Source organism: Sorex fumeus, unplaced genomic scaffold (genome assembly GCF_029834395.1).
Source record: "Sorex fumeus unplaced genomic scaffold, SorFum_2.1 ptg000047l, whole genome shotgun sequence".
Classification (NCBI taxonomy): domain Eukaryota; kingdom Metazoa; phylum Chordata; class Mammalia; order Eulipotyphla; family Soricidae; genus Sorex; species Sorex fumeus.
In genome coordinates, this window is record NW_026606104.1 from 8,650,242 (window position 1) to 8,666,786 (window position 16,545).

At 42.1% G+C, this 16,545-nt stretch overlaps 1 protein-coding gene across 1 annotated transcript in view; it reads right to left on the reverse strand.

Annotated features, from left to right (window-relative positions):
- Window positions 1-660: 660 nt before the first annotated feature.
- The window catches only part of RPAP2 (RNA polymerase II associated protein 2), a 74,867-nt gene continuing 58,982 nt past the window's right edge, over window positions 661-16,545 (reverse strand). Inside the window, exons 12-13 of the mRNA XM_056123093.1 lie at window positions 4,837-4,986; window positions 661-1,355 (exon numbers count right to left, since the gene is read on the reverse strand). Coding sequence (XP_055979068.1) covers window positions 4,845-4,986 — 142 coding nt within the window. The 3' untranslated portion in view covers window positions 661-1,355; window positions 4,837-4,844. The remainder of the gene's footprint in view (window positions 1,356-4,836; window positions 4,987-16,545) is intronic.

Genomic DNA, 16,545 nt, shown 5'->3' on the forward strand with positions numbered 1-16,545 from the left:
GTTTCCTGGGCTTCTAGCAAGCTACTCAGATTGGCTGAGGCCCTTGACTGCTCTGGTGGACTGGCTAACTTGAATACTAACCATTTTGAGAAAGGAATAAAAATTTTAGATTAAAAATTTTCTTGAGTCTAAAGTTCTGGGGGCTGGAGTGATAGTACAGGGGTAGGGCGTTTGCCTTGCACACAGCCAGCCCGGCTGAACCGGGTTCAATTCTTTCGCCCCTCTCGGAGAGCCTGGCAAGCTACCGAGAGTATTCAATATGCCAAACACAGTAACAAGAAGTCTCACAATGGAGACATTCCTGGCCTGCTTGAGCAAATTGATGAACAACGGGAGGACAGTGTTCCCAAAGTTCTGGAATACTTTTTTTTTTTTTTGCTTTTTTGGGTCACACCTGGCGATGCTCAGGGGTTACTCCTGGCTCATGCACTCAGGAATTACTCCTGGCGGTGCTCGGGGTACCATATGGTGATGCTGGGAATCGAACCTGGGTCGGCCATGTTGGCTGCGTGCAAGGCAAATGCCCTACCCGCTGTGCTATCGCTCCAGCCCCTGGAATACTTTTTATGTATCAGCGAATGTAATCATTTTGTTAAGAACACCTTTTTATTTATTTATTTTTAAATTTTTATTAGTGAAACACCATGAGGTACAGTTGGAGCCTTACAAATTTTTGTGCTTGGGAAGAACACCTTTTTAAAAGCAAAATGAGCTTTTTTCAAAGAATAATGACCAGACTTCCAAAGAGCGTTATTTTAGACTGACCTAACTCTTAATAATCTAGAATTAAGACTATGAGGCACAAATGTGAATTTCTCAGAAAGTTATTATTATTATTATTATTTGGCTTTTTGGGTCACACCCGGAGATGCACAGGGGTTACTCCTGGCTCATGCACTCAGGAATTACTCCTGGCAGTGCTCGGGGGACCATATGGGATGCTGGGAATCGAGCCTGGGTTGGCTGCATGCAAGGCAAATGCCCTGCCCTACCCACTGTACTATTGCTCCAGGCCTGAAAGTTATTATTTCTTGTAAAATGCTTAGTGATTGAATTCATTTAGAAAAAAATAAGTCGTCAATTTTCTTGAATATTTATCACATTAAGACTTCAAATTTTGTTTTCAAATAAAACAATACTACGTCTTATAGTAGAGATGTAGAGATTATCTTCATTGGAGTAATGGTTCTCCTCTATCTGAGAGAACTGCTGTACCATCAGAGACCAGGTTACAGGTGCTTAAAATATCAGATGAAGGTTTCTCTTGGCACAGAGCTGTCCAGACCGTCACTGTGGCCAGAATATTCACCAGAAATGGTGACTGCAAGTTAATCTTCTATCTTTGTGGATTATATCTGTGAAGCAAAAAAGAACAATCAGAATAAAATACCTACTTTTTTTTTTTAATCCAGAATACTGTGTCGCCCTCCCAATAGACAATACAGTTGTCCCTTATGTAGCAATACTGGCTTGGGTAGGATCCAGCCTCAAAGTCTGTCCACGAAATAGGCTTCTGTGGGTTTGATTCAATAGAAAAATCCTTTGTCTCCCCCATTCCTTGCCAGAATGACTGTGTTATCTCTGAGCGAAGTCACAAGCTCAGTTGTGAGATGTAGTCTGCAGGTACCCAAGTGACAAGGAACTGGCAGAACTCTCTTGAGAAACTGAGTCTGATAGTCTGTGAGGAGCTATCATGCCAAGAACCACAGAGTATGCGTGGAAGGGCCTCTTCCTCCAGGTGGGCCCGAAGATGGTACTGGCATCCGCTTAACTGCAACATCAGCCTCTGAGCTGAGGCTTCAGCGCACTGAGGCTGGCGCACATCATGGGTGGCTCACACGTGAACATGGGTCATTTTTTGGTTTTTGCACATCTGGTAGTCCTGAGGGCTTATTCCTGACTCTGTGCTCAGGGGTCACTCCTGGTGGGGCTCTGGGGACCACATGTGGTGCTCAGGATTGAACCTGAGTCAGCTACATGTAAGACAAGCACCCTACCTACTGAATTATTGCTCCAGCCCCATGAATGTGGTTTAATTAACACAAATTGCAGCACTGGTGTCAATGTGTTAACTCCTGACTCACAGAAACTAAAGAGAAACTTAAAATATTTGTTTTAGGGGTCAGAGATAAACAGTGGTAATGCATTTACATACTGCTGATCTGGATTCAATCCTGGCATACCACATGGTTTCCTGAACCTCACCAGGACTGATCCCTAGGCGCTGATGGGGATGGCCCCCAAAACAAATAAAAAAAGAAAACCCTCTTTAAGCCACTGTTTTAGAGTAACTTATTAAGATAATATGCTAAGCCATTATAACAAAAGCTAATTTGAACTGGATTTTCTGTTCTAATTTTTTTTTTTGAGGGGGGTTGTCTCCCAAGCAGTGCTCAGGTGTTCCCAGGGCCATTCCAGTAGTACTTGGTCAGTGCTCTGGGGACCGTGCAGTGCCAGGAATGTGCTCCATCCCTTTAAGCTCTCTCCCAGGCCCCAAATTTATTTTTTTTAATTTGCAACTGAAAGCAGTAATTTAATCTTGGAAATATTATTAGATGTTAAAATTTTAAGTTCAAAGAACATGTGGTGGGGCTGGAGTGATAGCACAGCGGGTAGGGCATTTGCCTTGCATGTGGCCGACCCGGGTTCGATTCCCGGCATCCCATATGGTCCCCTGAGCACCACCAAGGGTAATTCCTGAGTGCATGAGCCAGGAGTAACCCCTGAACAACGCCGGGTGTGACCCAAAAAGGAAAAAAAACCCCAAAACTTGTGGTTTACAAAAATCATGTAAAGAGAAAATCCATTCACCTCATAATCGTCTCCATTTTGCATAAGGAAAATTATATAACAAGGTCTTATTCAGAATTTCTTATGCTTATGCTATGAACAAAGTTTAGGCAAAGGATTACTTTAGATCTCCTATGCAAATAAATAAGTTCAAGACATCTATTGTTAGAGCATTCTTTTTTTTTCTTTTTGGGCCACACCTGTGATGCTCAGAGGTTACTCCCAGCTCAGCACTCAGGAATTACTCCTGGTGGTGCTCGGGGGAACACATGGGATGCTGGAAATCGAACCTGGTTTGGCCACATGCAAGGCAAACACTCTACCCGCTGTGCTATCGCTCCAGCCCCTGTTAAAGCATTCTTAAAACTACCATCTATTTACATTCATGTTCTAAATGTCTAACAGGAATGATTCTTAATTGGTGCCTGTTTATTAACATATGTCTGGAAGAACCTCTTATTAATCAGGAAAGAAATCTTTCAACCAATGGAGTTACAATGTAACAAACTGAGGAATATAATTAGTTCAATCCTTTGTACCTGAATAAAACAAACATTTCTCTCACTAAATTCTTAGGAGGTTCTTTGAGCTGATAAATAGCCAACATGAGTTGATTCCTTAAGTCAAAGACTTTGTTTTGTAGAATCCTCAGGGAGGCAGGGTTGTTTGAGAAGTCATAGGGATGAGCTGGGAATCAGTTAACAGTGCTGATTGCTTTTTCTGTTCTCTAGCAGGTTCTATAATGGGACACTTTTCTTTCTTGCCTCTCAAAATATCCTTCTTAAGTAGCCTTAGATATTTAAATATTTTCTTGAAAACTTTTCTTTCTCAAGGAAAATTCAAAATAATAAAAAAATAAATTTTTATATTACATTTATTATACAACATTAATAAATGTTATAGCTAATAAAATATTTACAAACTCTAATAATAAACTATGGAATGATATACATCCAATTCAAGATAAAAGAATAATTTCCTTTTTAATTATATACACAGCTTTTTTTGTTTTGGGGCCACACCCGGTGGTGCTCAGGGATACTCCTAGGTCTGCACTCAGGAATTACTTTTGGTGATGCTCAGGGGACCATATGGGATGCTGGGAATCAAATCTGAGTCTGCCACATACAAGACAAGTGCTCTATCCACTATGAATATTCACTGGTCCCTAATTATACACACAGCTTTGTGTTGTGTAGTTTTTATCACAAGCTTGTATAGCTTTATAATTAAATAATATAAAAGAGTCTCACTTGTAGTTTAGGATTAATTTCTTTAGCTATCACTTTAAATCAGTAGCTCTGTGAACACCTGAGAGAGCCTGTGTGGGAAGGAAGGGGAGGCAGAGATGCAGAGCTCAGATGAGGAAGGAAGTTCTGAGAGGTCTTGCCTCTGAGGCGCTCATGGCTGAGCTTCTGGGAGTCGGGTCAGAATTCAGATTTTAGCAAGGCAAATTCAGTTGCTCATGGTCACCTGAGATGGTTGAGGTGCTAGCCGGGGTGGGTGATTCCCTTAAAGACAGATGCAGGATGAGGATGTCCACAAAGGATCCTTAGAGCAGTGGGATTGAAGGATATTGATGCTTCTCAGGAAGAAATTGATCAGGTGGACATATGGGATGCCCCAGGTTTGAGAATGAAGATGACAGAGGCCAGCTTCCAGGACCACAAGAAACAGACTCCAGGAAGCCCTCAAAGGAGGAATACAGCAAGGAGGGGACACAAGAAACAAGAGGCAGCTGAAAACTAAGGGAGAAATCTGTGTTCTCACTTAGCCAGTGGCCTTGCCGTCTGTACTCACGCTTTCAAATTTTTTACTGTGAAATACAAATACAAACAGGCCAGAGATATGGCTGGAAAAAAAGTCCAGGAGTTAAGGCACTAACTTGCAAGTACTCAATTCCAGTTCCATCCCTAGCACCATATGTTCCTCGAGCACAGAGCCGGGAGTAGATGGTCCCCACCCCTGCCACTGGGTGTGACCCCAAAATATCCCAAATAGGCGACAAATGAAAAATAAACCAAAGTAAAATGTGGTCCAACTCACCACTCTGGTTAACAGCTGGTTTTAAATATGATGGTTAAACTTTCAAGGTCTTCATTTTTCAAATGTAATTCTTCAAGTAGGGTGTCTATAAACTGTGTAAACACCTTATTTTCTTGAGAATGCTTCTGAATGCCAAGAATTGGCGTCAATCTGAAACAAACAAAAAATACCAAATACATTTCCAAGAAATGTATAAGTCTAAGAGGGTCCTATCTGCAACATAACACAAGAGATTCTTTTTTTTTTTTGAGGGTCATGAAGAGAACTCTCATTAAAGATTAAATAAATTGCTAAGTACAGAAAGAAGCCTAAAATCCCGACTCTATAATAAAGGTAAAGGCCCTCCCGTTGATCGTCGATTTGCTCGAGCGGGCCCAGTAACGTCTCCATTGGAGACTTTGTTGTTACTGTGTCTGGCATATCCAATACTCTCGGTAGCTTGCCAGGCTCTCCGAGAGGGGCGGAGGAATCGAACTCGGGTCGGCCATGTTGGTTGCTTGTAAGGCGAACGCCCTACCCGCTGTGCTATCGCTCCAGCCCTGACTCTATAATATACTCATCCTATTAGTAAAAGCTATCAAACTCAAAAGCTCAGGAAAGAAATTCAATGAAGTAGTTCTACTTGAAGGAAGGAGAGTATGGAGGGAAGCTTAGACCTGAGAATTGCCTTAAATCAATTTGGACTAGAGAGATACTCCACAGGCAGAAGGCATTTGCCTTGCAGTGTAGTTGACCCCAGTTCAATCCCTGACACTGGGTATGATCTGAGAGTTCAGCCAGGGGTCACTGCCAAGCACACAGTCAGGAACAGACCTTGAACACTGGTGTGGCCTAAACCTTCTGATCTTCTGCTCTCCTTCCCCAGTTAACTTATTTAATTTTTGTTTGTTTTTGAGCTACACTCAAGTGATGCTCAGAGGCTCTGCGGTGCCAGGGATTAACCTGGACCTCCTACATGTAAAACATGTGCTACAGCCTGATAAGTTCTCTCAGGCCTTAATACATTAGTTTGTAAAGAATAAGTTTAGCTTACGGCAGCTGGAGAAAATACTACAAATAATGATTACTTGTTGCTGTTGTTATTGGGCCACACCCAGTGATGCTCAGGGCTTACTCCTGGCTCTGCACTTTGGAATTAATCCTGGTGGGGCTCAGGGACCATATGTGGTGCTGGGGATCAAACCCAGGTATAGTGTCTACAGTGCCTACCTGCTGTAATATTGCTTTGGGCCAGTTTTTTTTTCAGGAAGGTTTATTGAGAAACCATGATTTAAAAAGTTATTCATAATGGAGTTGTTTCATGCATACAATGTTCCAACATTACTCCCACCACCAATGTCATCTTCCCTCCACAAATGTCCCCAGGTCCCTTCCCACCCCCAGCCTACCCTCTTGACAGGCATACAGCGAATTTATTTCATTTTACTTGGTCTAATAAAACTTAAAGACATGTCAAACAAAATAATCAGAAAAATAAAAAAATAAATCAATAAAAGTCAATTTGTGATGATGAACTGCTCTACGTTTTTAACCTTTCTTAATCTGGGGACAACTATATACATAATTTTGTTTTAAACCATCAGAGAGCATGTATCACACAGGGTCTGTAAGTAACATTCCTGGAAAGCTTTGGGAAACAAATTCTTCTTTGTGTGTGTGAGGTGTGAGGGAAACGACTCCCAAGAGATGCTCAGGATGACCAGGGGGAGCTCTCTCAGCAGCAATTCCTAGCCTGCTAGGCTGGCAGATCAATGCTGTTCAGTAGCTGTACTCCTGGGACCTCCTACAAGACACCTGGATTGTACCTATTATATGGAGGGTCAATGTGGTGCCAAGGATCAAACTGGGGTGGCTGCATGCAAGGCGTGTGCCTTCATCCCTGTACTAGCTCCCTGGTGTAGGAAACAAGTTCCCTTTCCCTCAAAGAGTATACACTTCCAACAAAGCTCTTCCAGCTTTTCTCTGTTCTGGGGTCACACTCAGTGGTGCTCAGGGAGCCATGTGGTGCCAAGTATCAAACCTGCTTCCTGCATGCAGCATACATGCTCAATTTGCTGAGCTTTCTTTCTGGTCCTTGCCCCCAGATGTTTATTTAATTCACTGGACACAGCAAATATAAATAAAACAAATTCGGTTTAAATCAGTTAAGCTGAAAAAAAAATCAGCAGAGAAATTCTGCAGAACAAAATGTGGAATGGGAAATGTCACTTTTTGAAAGACAGATTTCTTTCTGAAACATCTCATACAGAAAGCAGAAGTAAGAGAAAACATTTGTCAGAGTTGTCCCAAATATGGTTGGGACTTCCAGAAGCAATGGTAAATTCTCTGTATCCCTAAGGTATCTTAGCAAGAACTGGTGATGCTCAGAGTCCAGTGAAATTCAGAGCTCTACCTGGGAGAATACTGTCTCTTCCCATCCCTGGATGGAGCACCGATTTTTACACGTCATGAGCTCTGTCTGCACATGTTTCCCAGAGGCACCTCACAGTGAAAAACAGGACTGACTCCCCAAGCCTCCCAATGCCGACTCCCAGCCTGGCACTTCGGTGAACACAGGCAGTAGGAATGGCGTGACCTGCACACAAGTTGAACCCAGAAGTCAATTGCAGCTTTTCCTACACTTAGGTCATGTCAGCACCACAAATAAAAAGTTGTTGCCTCTCCACAGTTAAGATAAGATGGATAACACGGGGTAAAATAGAACTAAGAAGAGCAGACGGAGCAGATAACGTTAACTTCAAATAAAACCAGCTTTTGTGTGTGTCTTTAAAGTGGAACTTACATGACACATCCAAAACAAGTTTTTTGACTTTTAAGAAGACTAGAACTGGGTTCATGTTAAAAAAGTTTTCTCAATTATTTTTTCCAAAGTGCCATTTGTATTTTTAAAAATATAACCCTGGGCCAAAGGAGGCAGTTCAAGTGGGCAGAGTTCCGAGCATGGCGAGGTTCTGACACCAGCACTACATTCTTTCTGCTCAGTGTCCAGTTTTGGCTGGGTGTGGACACTTAAATAAAAACAAATAAAACATTACAGTTATAACTGTGACTGTTATTAACCAGATTCTTCAACAACCTGTATACTCACATGACGAGAATGAGAGGAGTTCTAAGGGCTTCTAAGAAATTTGTTCTAGTGCTCAGGGCAAAGTGCCTGCCTTGCAAATGTTCAGGCAGTAATTCAGACCCTTGGTGATGGTACTGCCACCTGGGATACCCAGTGCCACATTGGATAGTACGATCCATGGTGTACCCCAGCCAATTATGTCAAGGACCACCAAGTGTGAGGTGGCAGGGAGATGGCTCTAAGGGCTGAAGCATATGCTTTGCGTTTGGGGGACCTGGGTTCTACCTCAAATACCACATGGGTATTTGAGCACCTTGCCAGGGGCAACCCCAATGCTTGGGGGCTAGAGTGATAGCACAGCGGTAGGGCATTTGCCAGGGGCAACTGTTAGGTGTGTCCCTCCCCAGCAAAGTGAGCCCTGGCAGGCACAACTCAGGCTTGTGTAAGCACTGTGATGAGGCACATGGGCAGGCAGAGCAGTCTAAGGCAAAAGTTGTGGTGAGCTCAATGATGAAAAGAGAAGGGAAACAAGTTACAAAAAGAGAAAAAAATAACAGGAAAAGGGAGAGAAATGAATTAATGAGAAACCAGCTATGACACAAAAAAAAAAACAGTAACAACTAGGCAACCCTGGACCATGTTCCTGAGCCCTGGCAAATGCTTCTGGCTCAAGCCAGAATACCCTTCTCCTTCCCTAGCCCATCTTTTTTTTTTTGGGGGGGGGAGCCCAAGTTCAGGAGTCTCAGGGGCCACCCCTGAAAATTCTCTGCTAACCAGTCTGGAGAGTTTAATGCAAGGGCTCGAGGATGTGGTGCTGGGGACAGGACCAACAGGGTCACACCCGATGGCACTTGGGGAACCATGTGGTGTCAGGAATCAAACTGTAAGGTAATCCTAGTACTATCTGTCTGGCCCACAAATTAGTTTTTTACGGAACTTGAAACTGCTTTTCAAATCCTCAAAAGAGGGCTCAGAGCAACCTCTCCAACTCGCTAAAACTTGTTCCTAAGCAGAAACATTCACTCCTGGTCTAACTGCAAGCCTAAATGTTCTCTCTTTCTGACATTGGCGTAAACCCAACTCTGCCAGGAATGTTGTGGTGTTGAGCAAGTTGAATTTCAAAGCCTTAGGATCCATCTATAAAAGGAGGCTAATAATACTTAGGTTCCTTAAATGTTATTCTTTCAAAATTCAAGTAGGATGCTACAAATAATAGTTTGAAAAAAATCAATGAGATGATGACATAATATGAACAGTAATCATGTCTCACCTACGATTACCTGCTATATCCATATTCTAGGCATGAATAACATCTTAACCATACACAAATGCTTGGGGGGCTAGAGTGATAGCACAGTGGTAGGGCATTTGCCTTGCACGTGGCTGACTTGGCTGACCTGGGTTCGATTCCTCCTTCCCTCTCGGAGAGCCCAGCAAGCTACCGAGAGTATTCTGCCCGCACGGCAGAGCCTGGCAAGCTCCCTGTGACGTATTCAATATGCCAAACACAATAACAAGTTTCATAATGGAGACATTACTGGGCCCGCTCGAGCAAATCGATGAACAATGGGAGGACAGTGCTACAGTGACAGTGCTACACAAATGCTTAGGGATAGAATACCACTCCCATTTTATGGATGGGGAAATGAAGGAACAAAAAAGGAAGACTGTTTTTGGCTAAGTCATTAGTTTTCATTCTGCGTTTAACCTTGGCTTGCTCGACTGCTTTCTGCTGAGCCCTCGGTAAACACGCTTAAGTTTTAGTTTGCTTTAGAGAACCAGAGAACAGCAAGCATAAAAACGGCAAGTGGCTGGCCGACAGACGGAAGTACTGATAGAGAAATCACAAATGGCCCGAAGTCTGTTTTGAGTCAGGAATAGCAGCTTGGGGGTCCTCAGGCAGATAGCAATCCACAAGCCTTCAGAGCCAGGATTTCCTGAGGACTCTTAACACTATTCTCTGGGCAAGTTGGCTAAAGACATTTCCTTTAGCTTTATTTATTCTGTTGTATTTCATCTTTAATTTTTTCCCCTTCCCCTACACTTTATTAAACACTGTGGTTTATAATCATCTTTAATTTTAACTGAAAAAGCTTCCCTACTTCCCAGTTCCTCACAGAACATAATGATGACAGAAATATTACATTTCAAAGAATCTTTAGGTGACAAAATCTTTTTTTGCAATCAGGTATAAATGAATATGTAGTCTAATACTTCCTTTACTAGTAACCCACTTTTAGAGTCATGTAAAAATTATGTTATCTTTAAAATTACCTTCCTCTGAAAGGGCCCATGAATGCAAAAGTGAAGGATGTTTCTTCTATGTTATAAAGTCTGAATGAAGAGGATATCAAGAAAGATAATAAAACCTGAAAATCTTATACTTTTATGAAGGAGTATTTCAAATGAGTATGATCTGCATTGACCACTAAAGTAGTTTACATTCAAAGTGCAATACGGACTCCATACATAATCTTGTTTTCCAGATTTCCCTGGCTCATCTCTTTAATGGCAAGATCACAACACTATCTGTCTATTATGTTTTGATAAGAGTTGGTTGTATCTATTGCCCAAGATGCTACTCATAAACTTTCCTGCTGCTTCTCTGGGCATGTGCTACGCTAGTGATGTCACATGGTGCTTGTGGGGTTGGAAGATCTCTGATGAACATCACTGGCTTAGCATAGGGACAGGGACCCACAGCCTGCTCTTAGCAAGAACACGGAAGGCTGTTTTGGAAAGCATAAAGCTTGAAGCCCTGCTGCTGTTCCTAAGATGTGCTTAGAATTGGGCCCAATGAGAAATGAACAGAAACTCATCTTTTCATAGACAACACTGGTCTCTTAATTGCCACATTCAAAGCCTCTCCTGAGTGCTCATCCTAGTTGGTTCTGTAGCATTTTATGTCTCAAATCCCTTTCCAATATTCTCCTTTGGCTTTTGGGGCACTTTCTGTCCTGGTTCTCCTACTATCCCTGATTCTTTTAGATCTCTCATGGTGTTTTCCTTTTGTAATCAGTTGACTAATGATAAATCTTTTACAGGTGAGGGTGGAACGGGAAAGGGGGCCAAACCCAATACTGCATGGAGACTACTCCTGGCTCTGGGCTTAGGCATAGCTCCTAGCATGCCCAGGGACACGGGGTGCTGGGCTTGAACCTAAGCCTCTCACATGCAAAATAGGTTTGCTTGCACTTTGAGCTATCCCTACAGCTTCAATAGAACTTTAACTCTAAGTTTCATATGGACCCATTCTTTGTATATTAAATCCCATTTCATGGCTTCAATCAGTTACTCAAATCTTTCACTTAGGTTCTGTGATTTTTCTCCCCCCCCAGATGTCCAAAAGGCACCTTCAATACCTTATGCCCAAATCTGAATTTTCGACGTCCCATTTTCAACAAAAACCTTCTGGGGTTAAAATATCACTCATATTGCAGTTTTAAAATTTTTTGTACCCACTTAGTTCCCCAGTTCTGCTGATTCTTGTCTGGAGTTCCTCTTTGAAATGGTGCCATTCCTTTCATTTTCACTCTGTCCTAATTCAGAGGGTATTTGTCTAAGTGGTCTCCCACTGCAGTTCATTCTCCACATTGCCATTCCAACCCTTTCTCAAAGATTTCATGACATTTGCTCTCTTGCTTTAATAACTACTCATAGAAGAGATGCAATTTTTGCCAATCCAAAATTTGCCAACCCTATTATCAGAAAGTTATTATGTGCCAATTTTAAATTAAAATAAGTCAGGAGCTGGGGAGATAGTTCAAAGTATGAGGCACGTGCCATGCACATGGCCAAACTTGCTTCAATATTTGGCACCACATGTGATCCTGAGTACAGAGCCAGGAACAGTTCCTGAGCACCATCCATGTGGCTCAAAAAATCTCCTTCCCCAAATGAGTCAATCAGCAACTAATCCAATAGTTTGCATGCTTTGTTTATGAGAGCAATTTAAACAGAAAATGGGAAATCCAAAGGAGCTATTTGGCACTAGGATATTCAGTGTGTGCTTTATGGAAGATCTCTTGCACACTGGATCACTAAGGTATAGGATATTAAGTTTTATGAGGCCAATATTGCCCTGATATCAAAAGCAGTCAGGGACAAAAAAGGAAAATTAGGGATCAATATCCCTGATGAACACAGATGTAGATCTCAACAAAATCATGACAAATCAAATTCAACAATACACTAAATGGATGATAAATCATGATCAAGTGGGATTTAATCAAGGAGTGCTTGAAGTTGATTGAAGTTGGCTTAACATACACAAAACCATTGCTAAAATATACACATCCACAAAAGGAATGATAACAATCATTGTACCAATACACAAATGATTCGATATCTGGTCATAATAAAAACTCAACAAAATGGAGGTAGGAGGAACATACTTCAAAATGCTAAAGACTATCAATAACAAACCCCAGCGAACCCACACTCAATGATAAATATTGCAATCTTTTCCTTTAATAATAGGAACAAGAAAAAGCAGTTCATCTCAACAGTGTACAATATTGTACTGGAAGTCACACTCATAGTTATTAGGTATGAAAAGGAGATCAAACTAGAAAAATGAAAATACACTATTTGCAAATGACATAATAATAAAGTCCTAAAGACAAAAAATTTAAAAAATTATTTCACATTATTTATTTTGGTTTGCAGTGCTCAGTGCTTACTCCTGGCTCTGTGCTCAGGAATTGCTCCTGGTAGTGCTTGGGGAGCCATATTGGATGCTGGGGATTGAACCAGAGTTGCAAGGCAAGGCAAGGCAAGCACTCTACACCCTGTACTATTGCTCTGGCCCACATACAAAAATTTTTATGTGACTGAGGTATCACTTGACTTCCCATTAATCGTCAATTTGCTCGAGTGAGCGCCAGTAACGGCTCCATTTGTCCCTGTTGCGTGCTAGTGTAGCCCAATGGCGTCTGTTCGTTCTAGGATCACGAAGAGCCTCAAACCAATCGTTCATGATCTTGATAAAGAAGTCTGACCATCTGGTAGGTGGGCGGCCACACGGTCTTTTGACATCCCATGGAATCTAGTCAGTAATGGCTCTAGTCCAGTGGTCGTCTCTAAATCTCATTACGTGACCAGCCCATCTGATTTTTGACACCTTGGCAAATGAGACAGCGTCCCTGATTCTTGATCGTCAACAGAGGTCGAAACTCCAGATTCTTTCTCTCATTTGAGTGAAAAGTGATACTCCAAGCATAGCTCTTTCAATTCCTCTTTGGGAGACCCGAATAACATTCTCATCCTGTTTGCGTAGGGCCCAGGTCTCTGAGGCATATGTTAGTGCAGGAAGAACAGTGGAATCAAAGAGATGTGCCCAGAGCCGGAGGTTCTTGGTCCTCTTAGCTATTTCTTCAATGCTCTTGAAGGCATTCCAAGTCACTCTCTTCCTTCTGCGCAGCTCAGGTGCCATGTCATTTGTCATGTTGACTTCTCGACCTAGGTACACACAACTGTTGCATTCAGAGATGGTCGTTCCGTTGAGAGTGAATGGAGCATCAGGGACGAGGCTGTTTCTCATAAACATTGTCTTCGTAAGAGTCAGCTGTAGTCCGACCTTTCCACACTCACAGTCGAAGTCGGCCATCATTTGTGCCGCTTGACTAATGTTTGGTGTTATTAAAACAATGCTATCAGCAAAGCGGAGGTGGTATAGTTGCCGATCATCTACCTTCACTCCCATTCCTTCCCATTCCCATTCTCCCCCCACTACCTCCACTACCCAGCCGCTGCCACGCTCCAGGACACTTTCTGGACGCTCCAGCCAAGACTCATGCATGACTGAAGGCCCACAGAACAAGATAAGCAGAACTCTGAGACCTTGGACTCCAAGCTCAACGGACCCGGGGACAGAGATTCTCTGCTTGCTCGCACCAACCACAGGTGACGAAGGGATTAAAATCAGGAGCCTCACCCTACCACCCTACCCTGTCTGCTTCCACCAACTACCAGAGACCCAGGGATTGGACTGCGTACAGAAGATCCACCCTACCCCTACCGGTGCCAGATAAATACCTCACCGGGAGACCTCCACTACCTCCACTACACAGCCGCCGCCATGCATCAGGACGCTTTTCGAACGCTCCGGCCAAGACTCACGCACGACTGAAGCCCCACTGAGGTATACTGATATACAAATTTAACATTTATTGATAGTAAATCATAAGAAAATTAAAAAAAAAACCTTCACATTCAGTTACAAAATTCCACTCAGTTTAAATAGCCAGGGGGATAGACAACATACAAAAATGTTGTAAACAGTGAACCAGAAGAGAAAGAAATCAAGGAAACAATCTCATTTATAGTCATATCAAAAGGAATTAAGTTGGTCAGGGAGGGATGTGACTCAATGGCAGAGTATATACATGCCTTTCATCAGTAAGGCCCTGGATTCAATCCTTGGAACAACAACAAAAAAAAAACTGGAAAAAAAATCCTTGATACTAGTTAGTGATTCTTCAGGCATTTGACTTCACTGGTAAGGAAACCCAAAGATAAAATAAACAAGCAGGATGGTATCAAGCTACAAAGCTCTGTACAGCATAAAACAATCATGAAATATAAAGATGCCTAAAGGGCTCGGGCTATAACTCAGGGGGAGCTTACTTGTCTTGCATGGTCTGATCCTCAGCACCACAATAAAATAAGCAAAAACATTCAAAAGGTTATCTTACCAAATGAGAAACATTTCTAATTTGGTCATGTACAACATACACCTAACCAAAGTTAATGTGCAGTGTATATAAAGAATCACAGAACTCCACAATGAAACAAAAGCCTATCAATAACTGAGGAGCTGAACAGACACTTCCTCATACAGATGGTCAACAGACTTGAAAAAGTACTTATTATCACTTATTATCAGAAAAATGCAAACCAAAACAAGTGAGATATCAGTTCACAATACTTGTAAGTAGGAATTACCTATATCAATAAGACCAGAAACAAGTACTGGTGAGGGTGTGAAAAAAAAGAAAAAGGAATCCTCATAAACAGGTGGTAGGAATAATGGCCCCTTAGGGAAAACAGTGGAGATTCTCAAAATATTAAACTGAGAACTACCATATGATCCATCAACAACAAACCATTAGTTTACACTTACACACACACACACACACACACACACACACACACACAATGTTTCCTGAAGTCACTATGTTTCAGTAGACAAAATCTGGACATTATCCAGGTGAGCAACTGTATGATAAAAAAAAAATATGGTGTTTCTATATGCACAATGGAATATTACTCAGAAGAAATGATGAGATCTTACCTTCTACTACAACATGGATTAAGTGAAGGAGGTAATATTAGCATAGAAGGAGAAAGAAGCCAGAAGGAGAAATACAAATAGCTGATGATGTCACACATGTGAAATACAAAGGAACAAAGCACGGGAACAGACAGCCTAATGAAAACAAACTTTGAACTCTGACCAAAGAACTGAAATTACCAAAGGTGAGAAGGGAGATTTAAGAGTAGGAAAGGGAAGGGCGGAGTCCTAGTGACTATGGTGGAGAGATCTTGCACTTTGGAGGTGGGTTTGATAGATTAAAATGTAACCCTCAAACATAAACATAAAAAAAGAAAAAGAAAACAAAGTGATTAAAAAAGAGAAGGAAGATGCTTAAAGAATCCAGATACCACGGAAAATAAAGGCAGAAAGATGCACAAAGAAATCCAAAATCATAAAATCCTCCAGCGAGATCAGTAACTTCCCACAGCCTGCTCTAATACATCTATACTGATCAACTTTGCCTCAGTTGTACTGAGGTTAGATTTGTTCCCACTTCGGACAAGAGCTGGCTCAAAGGGATGGATATAAGCTTTTTCCATCATCCATGACATCAGATGGTTCCCAGTCACACTGACTGCCCCTGAACACTGACACAGTGTGGACCCCACTCCCCAACTCCAAAAGAGATTAAAAAACACCCCGGAAATCTGTGCCCACTTTATTTGGCTGTTGTTCCTGGGGATGATCTTCCAGAGATTCCCTTTGTTTTTCTTTCTGTCCCTTGCTACTTAACTCTATCCTCTTTATCTCCAGTGCTTGCTCTTGTCCACAGTGTTACCTGTAGGTTTATTTACAGGTTCTCTCCCATCCAAAGGTAGGTAGTTGTCCTGAGGGCGATGCCACACTCTTTTTTTCACACTGCAGAAGATCAATACCTGCTTGCTGAGTGAAGGAATAAAAAGCCTCCTTATTTCTCCTGCTTACTGACATGTTTTATCTTTTCAGAAAATTTCTCTCCTTCCATTTTTAGAGGAAGGGAGAAAATACATGTTGATTTCTTTTGCTTACATCCAGCAGCAACTTCCTGCCAAACTACTTCAGACTGAAGGGAGCAAGAGGAACTTCAGATTCATCAGGTAGATTGAGCATGAAATCCACAAGTTCCACATGTCCCTGCATTTCCCCTCCATACTTCTGTCTCAGAGTGCATGTTGTTGTCAGGGAAGAACCAGTGTGTAGAGCTAAGCGTTCCTGCATGGGCTGGGGGAATAGCTTTCCTTCACCTCCAGTCCTACTGAAAAAACAACCAGGGGCTGCCTCTGGCAGCTGAGGAAGAGGCAGTGGGAAGGCAGTGGGAAGGAAAGAGAGAAAGGAGGAAAGTCAG